The 18,623-nt window shown below is 37.8% G+C and overlaps 1 protein-coding gene across 2 annotated transcripts in view; it reads left to right on the top strand.

Moving 5' to 3' along the window:
• The window catches only part of STAT4 (signal transducer and activator of transcription 4), an 88,602-nt gene that overhangs the window by 58,694 nt on the left and 11,285 nt on the right, over positions 1-18,623 (top strand). For both annotated transcript variants that reach the window (XM_045806359.2, XM_087862183.1), the window contains exons 8-15: positions 1,234-1,385; positions 3,054-3,212; positions 4,158-4,250; positions 6,448-6,507; positions 6,819-6,836; positions 6,925-7,018; positions 8,848-8,892; positions 17,334-17,417. In XM_045806359.2, the coding sequence (XP_045662315.1) occupies positions 1,234-1,385; positions 3,054-3,212; positions 4,158-4,250; positions 6,448-6,507; positions 6,819-6,836; positions 6,925-7,018; positions 8,848-8,892; positions 17,334-17,417 (705 nt within the window). The remainder of the gene's footprint in view (positions 1-1,233; positions 1,386-3,053; positions 3,213-4,157; positions 4,251-6,447; positions 6,508-6,818; positions 6,837-6,924; positions 7,019-8,847; positions 8,893-17,333; positions 17,418-18,623) is intronic.

Below are 18,623 nucleotides of genomic sequence, written 5' to 3'. Positions count from 1 at the left end.
TATTCAATCTAACCTCCTTTCAAGGAGAGGAGAAAGCTTTTTCTGGCTCAATTAAATATTTTAAAAGAGGGGAAACATTTCTATCTCAACTTTCTATCTCTCCTTGAAAATAATGCAATTGAAATTTGAGCAGTCACTGATAAATCAAGAGTTTATTTCTAAAAGTTCAGCTTCATTTTTTGTGCAGGAAATTGTGTGAGCACAAACAAATGTAAAATTTATTTTCACCTTACATTATAAACTTCAACAGTTAGAAATCGGATTTTTTTTTAAAGATTTTATTATTTATTCATTCGACAAAGATAGAGACAGCCAGAGAGAGAGGGAACACAAGCAGGGGGAGTGGGAGAGGAAGAAGCAGGCTCATAGCGGAGGAGCCTGATGTGGGGCTCGATCCCATAACGCAGGGATCACGCCCTGAGCGGAAGGCAGACGCTTAACCGCTGTGCCACCCAGGTGCCCCAGAAATCGGATTTTAAACATACAAATATTTAATCCAAGATAAGCTTAATGCATTTATGCATAGTAAATCTATGCTATATGTTTTATGCATGCTATCTTATTCTACTTTAGAAATAAGATTTTAAGGACAGAAGGAACCTTGGAAATAATTTGGTCCAATCACCTCATTGTATAGATCAGAGGACCAAGTTCCAGCAAAGTTAAGTGGTTTATCCAAATTCACATGCCTTGTCACAAAACCAGGATAGGAATTCACATCTTCTAGTCCTTAGGTTTTTAAAAGTTAAACTTCTCCACTATGCCTCCCTCAATCCAGATAAAGTCCTAAAAAAACTAACACAAAAAGGCTCAAATTTTAGTCACTACATTTTAGAATAAATGCATATATTTATAAGAATATAAATTTAATTTATGTCTTTTTAAAAAGCAGAGATATGGCTGTATGACTAGAAGATTCAGTATTGTCATAGGAGTATTCAAAGTATTTGAATTTGTACTAGATGATATTAAATGATATTATGAGATATTATGAGATTGTTAACTGTGATCGTGCTGCTTCCTTTATGACATTTTTTAATTATAATAATTTAATACTGAAAGTCCAAAAAGACAGTGCTATGGTAAATAGAAGATAGTATTTGATAAGATATTTGGTGAGAATTTTAACCAAACCTTTATCGCCCAGGTCAGACAAATCATTTCACAGGTTGGATTATGAGTGACTTTGGTTGTATCTCATGAAATCTTTTCAGTAGTCACCTTTGTTTTTAGGAAGCCCTCAGTAAGATGACACAAATTGTAAATGAAACGGACTTGTTAATGAACAGCATGCTGATGGAAGAGCTGCAGGACTGGAAGAGGAGGCAGCAGATTGCCTGCATCGGGGGGCCGCTCCACAATGGTCTCGACCAGCTGCAAAACTGGTAAAACGAATTGACTTTAGTTTCTAGTGAAAACCACAGGAAGTACAAAACTTCAGTGTCGCTCAGCCAGAGAAGGCAGGCTCAGACCAAAACATAAATTCATTCAACTTATTGATGGTTTATTAGTAGCTGGGAATTCTACAGTTGAGAACAAATAGATGCATATGTATTTTTACTTTTATTCCCTTGAGGCCAAAAAAAAGCATCTGTAGAAATCTATAGAATGCATAAGAATTGCTTAATTCTCTCATATAATATATTAACTTTAAAAGACTCAAATGAATTTTTGAAAGCAGCAATGAATACAACTTTCTATAAGGATGTAAGAAGTACTAGCTTCAAAAGCTTGAGAAAAGATATCTCAGTTTTTAGAAGTGTATCTTAAGTCAGAGTTAAACATTAGTTTTGTGTTTTCAACAGAGTGGTTTATTTTGGTATTTAAATGGAAAATCTTAAATGACTACTACAGCTGACATCCCCTATGCACACATATATGCAATCACGTACGGATACTATCCTTTGTATTACAAGAAAAAATGTCGATAGGGTTTTCCTCATCAATGCAAAATAAAAGTATCTGATTGAAAGAACATTTGGAAAAAAATAATGAGAAAGAAGGAAAACATTCAGTTGCAATCTAAAATTGCTTTCAAAGGGTACAATTCAGTATGATGGAAATATGTCCTAATGGTGGCCACTTGCAGTAAAGCTCTGGCCTGCCAGGCCTACTTCTCAAGAACAGTAAGGAATTGGGCTCTTTTTAAAACCTACTAATTGTCCGTGGGGAGATGCTCTGATTCCCTAACCTCACTGTAACAATAAACAGTAATGTACACAATAAAAATAATATAATAAAAATAATAAACAACAAAAGAAGCGATCGAGAACTTAGCAGATAAGGGTGCTTATACCAAAATCAGTGGGGGGTGGACGGATCTTTCCACAGCACTATGTGGGGAGTAAACTTTTAAGTAGAAAGAGCTGCTGTCAGGGCCACGTGGACTTACCAAGCCTGTCCAGACATCCTGCCTCCTCTCTAGTTTAATGGTCCCTTGGGTGTCTGTTTCAGACTGTCTTTTCCCTAGACTTTGGGCCCAAGCTCCTGCCTCCATTTCCAAGGTGAGATCACCACGTAGTTAGTAAAACTCTAAGCCCATACCTTTCTCCAGACAGATCATTTTTGGCTAATAGTTAGGATTTGTAAAAAACATATTGGGGGAGGGAGCCCATTTCATATTGGTTTTTTTCTTTAGTATTCTTACACATAACATTCTTCTTATCATGTATCTTTAAAGTTTTAAATTTTCTCTTTCTTTACCCATTAATGAGTACCATATTCTTAATATCCAAATGTTTAACAGATTTTTAAACAAACGTTAAAAGAGATTCGGTTCCTGATGTTGATGAAATTTTATAAATGATGTCTATAACTACATATAATTGACAAAACACTGAAAACATTTTCCATGTGTCATGCATCTTAGAGGAAAAAGAGGATTAGGGAAATAAACATAAAGAACTCCCACTACCTTTAATGGAATTAAGTGAACGATTGTGTTAGTTGAATAATTATTTAATAATTTATTGCTCCCTGATGTGGTTAACAGCTAAAATGGTAGATTGTTAAGTGGGAAAACTATCTGCTGATTTTCATTTGTTGTTCGATAGCTTTACACTATTGGCAGAAAGTCTGTTCCAACTCAGAAGGCAATTGGAGAAATTAGAGGAACAGTCTACTAAAATGACATATGAAGGGGACCCCATCCCCATGCAAAGAGCACATCTGCTAGAAAGAGTCACCTTCTTGATCTACAACCTTTTTAAGAAGTAAGTAAATTTAAATGTGTCATGGCAGCTTCAGTCCTGTGGAGTTGTAAGGACACCCCGGCTGGGGTTTTGGTGTTAAGGTCAAGGAAGGTAGGGAAGCGTTTTGTTTTTTTTTAAAGATTTTATTTATTCATTTGACAGAGATAGAGACAGCCAGCAAGAGAGGTAACACAAGCAGGGGGAGTGGGAGAGGAAGAAGCAGGCTCATAGCGGAAGAGCCTGATGTGGGGCTCGATCCCAGAAATCTGGGATCACACCCTGAGCCGAAGGCAGACGCTTAAGCTTAACGATTGAGCCACCCAGGCGCCCCAGGTAGGGAAGTGCTAAACAGTGAGCCTCAGGGTAAAGTGAATAAAGCTCCAGAGAGTTCCAGAAACATTTCTGCTCTTCACTATTTATTCAGCACTTCTCCCAAAAACTGACTCAGTTTTCTGTGAGCCAACCACAGTATCCAGCTGAAGTTCATTTTTCACATTTTAGAAAAGAAGATTTTGACAATTTCTTCTTAAGTACATATCCAAGAAATGAAGGGCAGAGGCCTTGTTTATATGTATAAGCTCAGCTGAAGAAAAAAATCCCACTAATATGTATCGGAAATTCTAATATCCAGCTCAATGATGGCATGAAATTAACTTTTTACTCTATGTTTAGTATGATAAAAATAGGCTTTTATTCTCAAGTATAATAATTAAGAATTATTTACTGTTGTTATTTAAGGGACAGTCTTTAGGCATTTTTTTCCAATCGTTAGGCATTTTTTCCATCTCCTTGTAATTTTTTATGAGAAGTCTTTGGAAAGATTTGAGCTTAACGGAGGTTTGAATGTCTTGTAAATGTAGAAAATTTGGATTTTTTAAGAGGACGGCATCCTGTTTCTCTGTGGTTTTCAGCCTGTCGATATTTTCAATGCTTTCAAATGACGTGCTTTATTTCCTTTTAATCTAGCTCATTTGTGGTTGAACGACAGCCATGCATGCCAACCCACCCCCAGAGACCGATGGTACTTAAAACTCTTATCCAGTTCACTGTAAAGCTAAGGTAGGCCCAATGTGCTCTGTCTTTTCCATTGTTTGTGGAGCCATAGCCGTTGTTTAAATAAGACTAATTTCTCTCGTAGTGCCTTTCATTCAACTCTTCTGTATTAAGCATCTCCTGTATGCCAGCACTGAGTTATGGTAGATACCCTCAGAAATGTTAATATGAGGGCCCTGCTTATAAAGAATATGACAGTAAAGATGAAGACCTGAGGGATGTTAGCATGAAAGGATGGAATCACAGTATTGGGCATCATGGGATCAACTGCTGAAAAGATTAACTTGGGAGAAGACTAAAGAGTCTAGAGAAATCTTGTGGTCCCTTTGAGGAAGGACCTTCTGGGAGGAGCAGAGAGAGGAAGGAGAGTGGGATTGTAGGAGAGCAAGATTAAAGAAATAATGACTTCCTGGGTCTGTTTTGCAAGTGTGTAAAGCAGGGAGTGGTAGAATTGGGGACAGAATATGGAAGCCTTTGAATATCTTACCCAGGAAATAATAGTGGTATATTTTTCCCTGTGATGGCCTGGAAGTAGCTTTTAGGATTTTCCATGAAAACTCTCAGTGCTGTAATTTCCAATATATCCTTACTATGTACCAGATTTAAAGACATATGACTTTTGTGTTATTGTTGCTTTGTCTATGCATTTGATCCTTTCCATTAGCCTGAGTAACCAAAATGTATCATTTTCCCTAATGACACTTAAAATCATGAATTTGAGCTTCAACTTCCAAAGATTTTCGTCATGCATCAATCTCCAAGGCCCCCAAGCTTTAAATTCCTAATCACTAACTCACCTCTGACTAGGACAAGAGGTGAAGATGCCAAGGAAGATAATGATTTAGGGCCCCATGATAGGTTCCCTGATCCCATATCACTATCAGAACTTTATTTTTATTTTATTTTATTCCTTTCCATTTTATTGAGATGTAATTGACATAAGGCACTATAGAAGTTTAAGCTGTATAGCATAATGACTTGGCTTACATAAACTGCAAAACGATTACTACAAAAAGTTTAGTTAACACCCGTCACCTCAGAACTCCATTTTTAAAGGGAAAGCATTTTTCTTCAGTATGCATTTTAAATACATTACTTGAAATTCTTAATCGTTTCCTTTGTGTGAAATTTGCAGCAAGACTTAAGAACCAAGAACAAAAGCCAGAGGCCAGCTTCTCTCTCTTTTTTTTTTGATGTAGAGTTCCATGATTCATTACTTGCATATAACACCCAGTGCACCATGCAATACGTGCCCTCCTTACTACCCATCACCAGCCTATCCCATGTTCTCTTTTAAAATTTCATGGTTTTCAAGAGTTGTTCATTCTTCATCCCCACATCTCTATATAACCCAGAAGATAGTAACACTAAAGGGAAGTAGGTTAGAGGGGTGATGGGCATTCTCCTTTTCCCTGAGGCACCCCCATAGATGATATGGTAAGTCTAGGATACTCTCTAGGACAAAAAGGGAGATGAGTAGAAATTGCTCAGTCAAGAGTTCCGAGTGGAAGAGACCCCCAACTGGGCATCACCTTGCATGTTGTTTGAACTGATGACCAGGGGCATTGACCGTTAGTCCCTGATTTGAGTGTTCCCGCTTTCCTCTTCCACCTGTCAGTTGGGCCCCTGTCCTTCCTCTCTGTACCCTGATCTCCACTGTCTTGATAGATGATCCTTCACTTGTTATTCAGGACTTTCCCTAAAACCCCTCCCTAACATAGTGTTCCATCTCCTATTTCAGAGGAAGGGGTGATATGGGATTCCCTGTAGTCATCAGCATCTTCCAGTGAATCAGATCCTGAAGTATGATCCTTCTTGCCTATTTCACGTGGTCACCCCTCACTAGCCCAATGTATTATTCGATGTACATCAACTGAAAATACTTTGCAAATGTTTGTCAATATGATATTAAGTGGCTGGTGTCAATATCAGTAACATGACAAACTAAAGAATTGGACATTTTTATTTTTAATTTTTATTTTAATTCCAGGATATTTAGTATATAGTGTTATATTAGTTTCAGGTGTGCAATATAGTAATTCAACAATGAATTGATTATTTTTAAAACACACTAACATATAACTAGAGATGAGCTAAATTTGATTTACATATATGACATAAATATATTTAAATATTTAAATATAAAAAGACTTTTAGCACTTTTCATTTTTGCCTCTGATTCTTTGTTTATGTGTCTTTCCAGACTACTAATAAAATTGCCAGAACTAAACTATCAAGTAAAGGTGAAAGCATCAATTGACAAGTAAGTTTCTAATTTCATTTTGAAACATGAAAATGTGAGACTTTTAGAAAGAACTTTCCTCATTTTATAGAATAATTTCAAACTTTTAAATGTATTTCTCTGACATTACATATCAATGTACTTCAAATATTTGACTTTGAAGTTCAAACATTTAATAGAACTCCAATGAAGACTTACTTTAGAAAATTTTACTATAAAGTCTTGAAATGAAAATTTATGACTATATTATACCATCCTCTAAAGTATCAAAGAAAGTTTTTACTACATCTATAAAATAGCTCATTTTTTAAGGAATCTTCTTGGTTTTACAGGAATGTTTCAACTCTAAGGTAAGAAATTTATTTTAGATTTTTTTTTGCTGTTCTCATAAATATATTTTACCTGAGACCATGTAAATAGCTAAGATTTTCCCTCTAGCAATCGAAGATTTGTCCTTTGTGGAACTCACGTCAAAGCCATGTCCATTGAAGAATCTTCTAATGGAAGTCTCTCGGTAGAATTTCGACATTTGGTGAGTTCAGTTACACAAGCTTCTCTTCCTCCCCAAATCAGATACATCTTTATGACTAGGCCTTATAAGTCAATGTACTTTTGGTTTGGGGGGTTTCTTATATGAGATTAAGGGCCATATTAAGAAACAAAGCATGCCATCATTGAAGAATTAAAAAATGTCAGAAAGAACACAGAACCTTAACTCAGAAGTCTGAGTTCTCAACAATGGTGATATGGTACCTAAATATGGATGGCAATTGGTCAATATATTTTGATAATGATGACAGAGATAATTGATCTTATAATGGATAGACATTCCTGATTTTATTTTTTAAATCTCCCCAAGAAATGATATCCAGCAACAACATGTCTGGCCGAAGGTGCTTTCATTTTCGGAGTAGCTTGAGGAAGTAGGATGTTCCTGGGTATGGCAGTTGCACACAGTTCGCTTTGGCATGTCTAGAAAGCTTCTGACCCAGCCTCACCCTGTTGCTTCTTGTTTTTACCACTTCCTCTTAACCTAGAGTTCTCCTCCTGCTTTCTTTCTAATTCTTTGTATAGTTCTTAGATTCCCAAAGACTCTACTGCTTTCGTGCCAGATGCATGTTACTCGTGGTTTATTAACACTTAGGAAGTACCTCACCTGAGTGTTGGGGCACCACCGAATCAGCCTCAAAGGGTCTTTCTAAAAGATAAAAATTACGTTTATAGATACCTGTGTATACAAATTTATGCTGGTTTTTGGTTTTGATTTTATTTTTGTTTGATCTTTAGTATTGAAGAGTACATTTCTTTTTAACTGAATCCCTCCAGTGTGAGACTGAAAAATGAAGTGTAATGACAAGTCATGTGTTATACATCCTTATAACTAGTGCTCTTTTTGCTTACGTTCAATTTCTATCCTTAAGAAATTTTCAGTAATGGACAATGTTTGCTAATAAGTAAAGCTGTAAGAGACCTTAACTTAGAGATGTCTGTCTCTCAAAAAAAGTCATGTGGAAGAGAACAAGGAACATACCAAAAAGTGGTTTAGGTCTTTCTTCCAGCAGGTATAATATATAAATTAACAAAACCTTACTTTTTATGGTCCTGTTCTAGTTGCAAAGCATTTTTAAATATATTATCTTTTGCATAATAACTTTAATTGCTTTTTAATACAAAACTAAAGGTAGAAAGTCCGAGAGGCAAACATTTAAAAATTAAAAATCACCCGTATCTCATTACCTTGTAACACTATTAACTACTTTTGTTTTCATTATATTATACATACATGTATATGGACTTTTTAAGTGGAATCAGATTGTACACACTATATAAATTGTTGTCTGCCTTTCTCTTTAAGTTAAGTAAGCCATATCCTGAACATTTTTGTGTCACTAAGCCTCTAGTGCCGTGTAGTAGCTCCCTGTGCCGTAGGGCACACTGTCCCGTCATTTGTTTTCCCGGCGCTCAGTGTTGGACTTGGTTTCACAGGGGTTGAGAATCATCACAGCTTAGCTCAGATGCTACTTTCCAGGTACAAAGGAGTGCTCAGTAGATTTTAAAACAACCCAGCGTGATTTCCTCTTTCCAGACTGTTGGCTGAAAAACATAGTGGTAAGAGTCTACCAACTTGTTCACTTACCTCAGTGAAAGTTTCTAAAGTGGCGTCCCATGAGATGAAATAGAGAGCTGCTTTCTGTCGAATCTGGGCGACTGTGCTGGGTTTCCAAGAATTAGAAGACATCTGGGTTACTGTTCTAAAAGGCAAAGTTATGGCCAAGAAAATCACTGCAATAGTGTGACCAGCTTGATATTTAGTTGATAATGCTTCTCCGTCTAAACACTGTTGTTCTTTTTCTTGCAAAGCAACCAAAGGAAATGAAGTCCAGCGCTGGAGGCAAAGGAAATGAGGTACAAAATGCTTTCTACAAGATACTTTTTAAAAGAAACAACCTTATAATCTCTTATTTTTACAAAGCTTTTAAACTGCCCTTTATAATTTTATGTAAAGTCAAATTTGTGTTTCTCTGGTTACAAATTAAAACTTGATAATTGCAGACAGTATAAGAAATTTTGTCTTAAAAAGGAGAAAACAGAAATTTCATATGGTAACACCCTCTTTTTTTTTTAAAGAATTTCTGTATTTATTCATGAGAGACAGAGATAGAGGGAGGCAGAGGCAGAGGTAGAAGCAGGCCCCCCCCCCCCAGCAGGGAGCCTGACGTGGGACTCAATCCCAGGACCCGGGATCACGACCCAAGCCCAAGGCAGACGCTCAGCCGACTGAGCCACCCAGGCACCCTAATAACACCCTCTTAAAAGAGAACAACCATTAACCTTTTGGTTCACATCATTGTAGACCTGTATCTATGTATATATTACTTATAAATATATATACACACATTGTTTCATAACCTGCTTTTTTCCGCACATAACAATGTAAGGTGAACAGCTTTCCATAACCTAATCCGCCTGGAGAGCAGCACTGAAAGTGGTTGCTCTGTATTGCGTTTTATAGGTGTGCCATAACGTCTTTAGTCAGTCCTCCACTATTACGAATACCTTAAAATCACTCATTTTCCACAGAGAAGAGGCAAGTCTCAAACTTCATGACATACGATGTGTAAATCTCAGGTGAAAACCAGTCCTATTAATTTATGGTATCAATCCTTGCCCTTATATGTAAGGTTTGCATTCCACTGGGTGAATTGATTCACAGCACAAACTGATGCGGTCCAAGTGTTTGCACTTGAGTCAGTAACTGAGAGAGCGGTCAGATCCTGGATTGGAAGTGGCCTTGGAGATCATCTGTTTAGTTGGCCTAGATGCTAGGGCATGTGTCTATGCTTTACATATTTGGAATTAGAAAACCTGGGTTTGAGTCTGTTCTAACAGTGACTGAAAATATGATCCTTTGCAAATGATCTGACCGAGAAATATTGCATGTTTTTCCTCTAACGGATCAAGGTAGTAATGCCCAAAGCGCTCTGCTCAGAGATGCTGTGTATGTAAGCTCATCTACACAGCGCTGTCATAAAGCAGGGAAACTTAGTGCTGGTGTGGTTGGTATGAATTCAGTCTCCTGGCTTTAGAGTCACAGCTTCTAAGAGAAATCTCTTTGAATTATTTGGAAGGAAAATTTTGCACTTCAAAAATCCAGCATTCAGCTGCAATCAATCTAACCCTCCCCACAAAACCACAAAGATTGACCCCAGCAGGTTTAATGCTCTGCATTTTCCCTTCCAAGAATTCTTCATTCCTTTAATTGTGTCTTAAAGAGCATTTGCCAGATATCACAGCCACACCAAAGATGAGCTAAGCTTTCCTCCCAGGGTAGAGCCTTGGCTTAGGGAAGAGCTGCAAACAGGTCTCTACCACCCAGATATCACAGAAGCAGAGCTTTTGAGTTTAAGGATATTCTAATAAACCAGATAAGTAGGATTTATTGTTCCCACCTCATAGAAATCCATAAAGATTTTCCAAAATTCCTAATTGAAACATTAGCACATTTTAAGTAAAAAGTCATTTCATGCATCTCCCTGGAATTTCGGCCAGAGTTACAAACATTTCATGCAGTGTATCATCCCTGAACAGTATTTGTTAGGTCTGAATAGACTAAATACAATGCTTCTGAACTTTTCTTAAGTAAAACAGTTGAAATGGGAATAAATCTAAATAGCTCAACTCTCCAATACATTGTCATCTTTATAAATGTAAAATCAAAGCCTTTACTTGGGTTTCCCTAGAGTAGAAATCTACAAAAATAATCTTCTCCTATATAATAACCAAGCAATGTCTTATTAACACTGTCTACTTATATACTTTGAATGTATGTCCTCTTATTTTCTGATTAATAACAAAATGGTGCAGTCACGCCAGAATGATTTTATTCTTCCCCACCCCCAAGTTTGCTAGCTCCGTTTTATTTTAAGCTATTCCTCGAGCTCCCCCTGATGATAGAATTGTAATATGACACCTAGGGACATTGAAAACACACCACAGACCGGAAGGTTGTTTCATGTGCTGCAGGAACTATTGTAAAGTCACAAAACATATGAAGAGGGCTCAGAAAGATGAACAGAGGAATCAGGAGCTTGGCCAGGCAGTAGGAATGATCAAAAGAAGTCAGGAAAAAGCTTGGGGGAAGATCTAGCGATAAAGTGGACTTCATAAAGTCATAGTGTCAGAGATGGTAGTAACCAAAATGTCAGGAAAATAGGAAGCTAGGATATGATACCTCATTTTCGGATTTCATGTAGTGGTTGTTGCTTATCTGTGAGCACCCGCAGCGGAAGTTCACAGCCAGATGAGAATGCATTTAACAAATCCTCCCGTGGCATTTACTGCATCCTGGGCACTGAGAGCTTCACTGACATTGATTTATGTAATTCTTGTGACAAAGCTATGAACTAGTTACTATTAGTGTGCTTATTTTAGGTAGGGAAACTGAGGCACAGAGTGGTCAGGCCAAGATTCAGACCACGGTAGTCTGGCTCCCACCTCCATGCTCTTGGCCACTATGCCATGCTGCGTCTGGGAATCATAAAGCCTGCGCTGGGAGTAGTGCTGACCTCCTGCCCCTCACCTCAGCACGCTCCCTGCACTTGCTGGGATTCCTAGAAGGAAGATCTTTCTGAGTAGCATCTCATCCTTTCTCCTGTACTCTAGCTGCCGCTCTTATTCTTCTCACTTTGTCCACCCACTCAGAAATCCCATAGCTATCTTGCACCAGAATCCTTACAAAGTGTAGAAGAAATTTAAAATAATGCTTTCTCAGGAAATGTTGTTGACCTCTCCCTTATCTCCTCCATGTATCAGTTGGAGATTGGAAATAGCACTGTGTTGGGGTCTGGCTCTTACAGGCAGCTGACCTTGTGCAAGCCACTTACCCTCACTAGCTCCCACTTTCTTATCTGTAAAATGGGGATCAGGTTGACGCGCACTTACGCGGTTGTTAAGAGGACCGAAGGAGATGGTACGTGGGAGAGTCTGCGCTGTGCTGTGCAGATGTCCGCTATGGCTCTTCCTGATCAGCTTCCAGGGCTGCCCCTTTGTAAAGAACACATATTTACACTGGTGGAGAAATATCTGTAAAGATGGTACCTGACTTAGGACAAACTGCTGATCCTTCTTCTCTACCCACCTGCCAAAGTGCTTGGCTAGAGATGTTTCCCCTCAGGGGCCCCTGAGCACATCCTTCGCTGGCTCCAGGTCCCTAAGACCTCAAAGCACCGTGTATGTATGCCCTTTTTATAGGATCACATGTCTTAGGTTCCTACTACCACCGCACCTGCGCCCCCATCCGACACACACACACACACACACACACACACACACACACACACACACACACATTGGGCCCCTCAGTTCTGCTTTTGTGGTTGTCAAAACTTGGACTGGATACTTACTAAATGATTGAGAACATATCAAGATACCATGAATGATAGTTTCCCTAGGGGCACCATTCAAAATCTCCCTAGCACCCATGGCTGTTTGACTCACATTATCCAAAAAGAGGTGGTGAGTCAGGATGTGCAGGGGGTCCTGGCTGTAGGACTGGATAAAGGGAGGAAGTTGCATTAGACATATACTCTTCCAGAACAACCAAAGAGGTACCTTAGGAGCCATCTCTGGATTTGGGGGTTGGGGGTGAAAGGTGGAGCTCTGGGATCCCCAGCCTTGTTTCAGTCAAGATAGCTCTATTTTATATATTTTACAGATCGGAACCCAGGCGGTGAAATTCTTTTCAAGAATATGTTTCAAGATTAAAAAACATTTGAAAACCATTGGATTTAGACAGTTTCTAAAGCTTTTTTGACTAAGGTTCTGTAATCTGCAAAAGTGTAACATAGAGTACGGTCTTTACTTTTTTGTAAAAAAATGAATTTAATTCTAATAATTTGCTTTGCAATTTCACAACGCCCCATGGGAAATCTGTCGACGTGCTGTAACCAAATCAAGGTTAGCTGCTACTGCCTCTTTCTCCCACCTTCGTTCTTTCCTTGAAAGAGCCACCCCGAAGACACAATTCCATCACCTAGCGAACGGCCAAACTTGGAAGGCATCAGGTTGTCCCTGTAAAATAAGCATTCTCAGGAAGCAGGCTTTCCCAGAGGTCCTTCTCTGGCAAAAAGCTGGCTAGAGAGTCATTCTTGAAATGTGGAAACTGTTTGAGCAGGCAAGCTGGTATTGCAGCCTCTCAAGTCTGCTCTTTGTCAGTGGGCTTTAACTGATAAATGACAATTCTCGCCACAGACTGAGGTGGTAGGTAATTTTGTTTATGTGGTGGAAAGTCATGAAGCACAAGAAGCTATTAGTAAAGCCTGGGTGACTTGAGCTTCATTGAACAAAATAGCCAAACAGATGTTCTTTCAAGGTTCACCGTTCTCAAGCACAGACCTACTACTCACGTGCCAACTAGCCCAGGCGTTTTCATGGAAAGTTGATTTCCTTCTGAACAATTTAAGTAGTGGTAACACTTTTTAAAAGAGATGTTGATACAAGAATAACACTAAAAATGTAGACTTTTTATGGGACTCCCTCCATGTAGTCCCCTTATTTTATGGGCTGAGAATTAGTTGTCCTATTCCATTTATTTCCTATGATTCTGTGATTGAGGTATATCTCTCATGTGATTGTACCATTATTTCCCCCTTTATCATTGTTTCCCAGCATCTAACCCAGTGTCTAGCACATGATAGGTATTCAACAAATATTCACTAAGTGAATGGATTATTGTTAATTATTGTCTATTCCACGTAGTCTTCCCCGTGCAACATTATCGTAGATTATGGCTTGTTAAGAGATGAGCAAGGAGGGGCGCTCTGGTGATTAAGTGTCTGACTCTTGACTTCGGTCAGGTCATGATCTCAGGGTCCCAGGATCCAGCCCTGCTCAGGGCTCTGTGCTCAGCTGGAAGTCTGCTTGTCCCTCTCCCTCTGCTTCTCCCCCCCTTATGTGCTCTCTCTCTCCCAAATAAATAAATAAAATCTTTTTTTAAAAAAGAGGTGAGCAAAGAATTTAGATGAAAATTAGTCTTATCCCAGTCATATTTTAACAGGGGTTTCCTTTGAAGTCAAAAGCCATAATGATTTGTTAACATATTCTAGATTTCCAGGGTGTATTATTAGGCATTGAGCAGAGGGGAAAAAAAAGAATATGGTGACATCTATACCTACCTTTCAAAGGTTGTGTATTTTCTTTTCCAGGAGCCTGGTCAAGTAGTTCTGCCAGTTTTCCAGTTTCTTAGCAGATTATCCAATGTGTACTTTTCTTTACAATTACAATGAAGTCAATCCATTTACATTATTCGGTGCCATATAATAAAAATATCATAAATATGGATATTTTAAATCCATAATCATCTCAGATGATTAGAATGGCTTTTAAACACAGCCATTAATGGCGCATCTTATCTATGATGTTTTCCCCACTCTATAAAGAATGGATCCTGGGACTGTGAAATTGAATAGTGTCCCTGGCTTGGACTACACTGATAAAGTAGTAAGGTCTATGACTGATGGCCATGTGAGCTTTGAAAGTTAATGACGCTTCCTTTTGTCAGAGCCGCTTTTCTCCAGGCATGTGTATTACATGTCAGCTTCCTCGCTGGATTTCATTCTAAATGTGCCTCACAACTGCATCAGGGGTTTAAGTAATCATTGGATATTAGTTTGGGGGTTGCCTGGGTGGCTCAGTTGGTTAAGTGTCTGACTTCAACTCAGGTCATGATCTTGGGGTCCTGGGATCCAGCCCTGCATCAGGCTCCATGCTGAGTGGGGAGTCTGCTTGAAGATTCTCTCCCTCTGCCCCTCCCCTGCTCTCTCATTCTCTCTTTCTCTCTCTCTCAAATACATGAATAAAAAATCTTAAAAAAGAAATTAGTTTGAGTCACTGAGGAAACCTCTCACCATCCACATTCCAATTGAGTAAAGTGATAACTAAAGCATGTAGTCGTTTTCCAAAGTTAATGGACAACTCTGAGTGTCATTGCTCTGTCTATGGAGTCCTGGTTTTTCACACTTTCGATGGTGAACCCACAGGTGCCATAACACAAAGATCTAGTGAATCCAGCTACTTCAAGTCAGTGTAAGGTACCAACAGTGACCCAACCCAAGGGAGAGAGGAGTCTTTAATTCTGTACTTCCTTCTTAGTAACGAATCCTAAGTTTAACATTCCTCATTGTCAATAAAGTCTTCCTCATGCAATTGTCCTTCATATCATATTGGAACTGTTTCTGTGATTTGAAATTTAATACAGGTAGATTCCAACTTGTTATTAATACATATTCAATATTAGATCATTTCTCCCAGAGCTGACTCTGCCACACCCAATGCCATCCTGACTTTTTCCTCTTCTGTTTACAGCTTCCCACAGGGTTTGTTTTTTAACATTGTCTAAGCCTTCAGGGCACCTGGGTGGCTCAGTTGGTTAAATGTCCAGCTCTTGATTTCAGGTCTTGATCTCAGGGTTGTGAGTTCAAGCCCCACGTTGGGCTCCATGCTGGGCATGGAGACTACTTAAGAAATATGAACATCACATCAAAAACTCATGAAGTTTTATATGTTGGCTAATTGAACATAAAAATAATTTAAAAAGAAAATAAAATTGTTTAATCCTTCTACATCATCTCCAAATTTTCCACATCTCTTTTGAAACTAAACACCATGTGGATGTAGCTCACTGAGACTCATTGTCTCACAAATTTCACCCAAAGTGCTTGTTAAAATGCAGAATCTAGTTCTTGGCTTGGGATGACACCTGTTTTTCTAAACAGCTTTTAGATGCTGACAATGCTGCTGGTCTTGGGCACATAGGAAGGTGCTGTAAGATTTTATTAGGGCAAAACAGCAATTTCTGTCCCACTCCTTCCCACACCAAACCTACTTTCCAGAGGTGATCATTTTTTGAGTCGAAGTATTATGCTAATATCATACTAATACTTCTTGATTTTTAAAAGTTTATACATTTAACTTCTGAATTCTTTCTATAAAAGATTAAACTATGGCTCTTTTATACCAGCTCTCTATGCATATAAATTCCCCCCATCTTCACAGTATCATCATAGAACATATTTTGGTTTAGTCAATATATTCAATTTTAACATTACTGTGAATATAAAAATTATTAACAGCTGAGCCATATATCATAGTATAATTGCATTTCCATTCGTATATTACTTCCAGTGTTCCCTGGATTTATTAGTTTGCCTCAATTTTGTTTTAGCCGTTCAATTTATTTTGTGTACCTGTCACTTATGTAGCCCAAAACTTTGCTTCAAAACTTGAAAATTTCTTTTTTTAATAAGATTTTTATCTATTTTTAAAATTTTTTAAAAAGATTTTATTTATTTATTTGACAGAGAGAGAGACAGCAGGAGAGGGAACACAAGCAGGGGGAGTGGGAGAGAGAGAAGCAGGCTCCCGGCTGACCAGGGAGCCTGATGTGGGGCTCGATCCCAGGACCATGGGATCATGACCTGAGCCAAAGGCAGGTGCTTAACTGACCAAACCACCCAGGTGCACTTTAATAAGAATTTTTAAAAAGATTTTATTTATTTATGTATTTATGTATTTATTTATTTATTTATTTATTTGAGAGACAGTGCACAGAGGGGGGAGGAACAGAGAAAGAGGGACAAGCGGACTCCGTGCTGAGCATGAAGCCCAATTCAGGGCTTGATCTTACAACTCTAAGATCATGACCTAAGCTGAAATCAAGAGTTGGATGCTTAACCAACTGAGCCACCCTGAAACTTGAAAACTTCTTGCAATATAGTCAAACAGGTCAATCTGAGTTTTTTGTTTTTTGGGTTTTTTTTTCTTTTTTCTTGGCAACATCCCTCTAGGAACCCTGCATCTCTTTCTCTAATTTGGGCTGATTGCCCTCTGATTCTGTTGCACAATTATTTTTTTTTTGTTTTTTGTTTTTTGTTCTTAAAAAAACTTCCTTTCACTTTTTAAACAAATTCATTATGACACTGACTTGTTTCTGTTATATCTATACACATATGCCTTGCTTTTATTAATAGTTTGTAAGCCAAAAGGACTAATTTTTTAAAATTAAAAGTAAAGAATTATTTGTCTGCATTTAAACTGATGAAAATATGCTGGAATTTTAAAAGTCAAATTATATTGTTAGGAAGACTTAAAAACATTCTGTTTGTGGAAATAAGGTCTCTCACTCTGTATATACTTTAAATAACTTTTTTAAACAATAAGAGGGAATGTTCCATAATAGGGAATGTTTGGGACATTAACTTTAAGACTTTATTAATTTTTGTAGACACGGGCCTAATAATAGATAGCAGGAGTGCATTTGTAAGACAACAACTGATTTCTTCCTTCCTTAGGGCTGTCACATGGTGACTGAAGAGCTTCATTCTATAACCTTTGAATCACAGATCTGCCTCTATGGCCTGACCATAGATTTGGAGGTAGGTGTCAATCAACTATTTACTAATAATATATTCAGTAATTGGCTGGCATTTGTAGACGAAAGCTGAGTCTTTGTTAGGTTTTAGTATATACCCTATTTATTATTTTTGTTTAGAATTTTGTTAAGAAAATTATTTAGTTTAGAAAACCAGTATGTCAGACAGTTACTAATTAGTCAACATTCTACCTTTAGAATGTATACTATTCTGGTTAAATATAAACGATAAAATCTCATGGGCATTATCAACAATATCTATTGAATAGTTGCTTGTCCAGAGTGCATGTTTGTTGGTTCATTTTCTGGAATCTTCTGAGTCATGAATACTTAGTGGAAAGCCTAAAGAGAAATAAGTATTCTTAAACCATGTCACATAATGATATATTTTCAAAAATTTAACTTGTACATAAAATCCCTCAGAAGGAAAGTTTTTCTAATGTAATGAGTAAAGAGGAATGATAGGAATGTTAACGATACATTGTTTTGACTCTCTTGTAACAGTCACAGTTATATTCAAAGAAGGAATAAAGCAATTTTGAGGATTAAATTGAACATGACTGACTAGGAGCTCCTTGAAGGCAGAGCATCATGACTTTGTCACTTCATTACCGGTGACTCAATGCCCGGCACATAGTAGATGCTCAACATAGGTTAGAGAAATGAATAAATGGGTGCATGAAGGAACAAACACAGTTTCACACACCCCAAATATGATCTTATTTGTGGGATGTATTGTTGTAGACTTCACTTTCCCTTTCTTATCTTAATGAGTGTAAATATGTAAAAATTTTCCACAAACGCCTTCCTCATCTCTTTTTCCTAAACTTCTGTTTCCATGAGCTATTAAGCTGGGTATTTCAGCTCTGTTAATGGGAAGGGACTAATGTAGGTTGATTAGTTTTGCACATTAGCCTGTAAAAGCCTGTTTATTCCATGAGGTTGAAAACAACAGGACCAATACTACTAAGCTGCTATTTCACAGCAGACCAGGCAGCTGTCTTTCTCATAAAGCTTTGTATTCCAACATTGCTTACCCCTCCATCTTCTGCAATGAAAATGCCCATGTCTAGTACTGACATTAATTAGATGTCGTATCATAAATTGAATATTGGATCCATTTCATAGATAAATTTAAAATTAAATTCTTTATAGGAACTTATTAAGAAAACAGTCACAAAATCAATAACAAGCTCTAATTAGTTGCATT

Source organism: Ursus americanus, chromosome 1 (assembly GCF_024610735.1).
Source record: "Ursus americanus isolate L20-20 chromosome 1, mUrsAme1.1.p, whole genome shotgun sequence".
NCBI classification, from domain to species: Eukaryota; Metazoa; Chordata; class Mammalia; order Carnivora; family Ursidae; genus Ursus; species Ursus americanus.
This window is presented reverse-complemented; position numbering and strand designations above follow the sequence as displayed.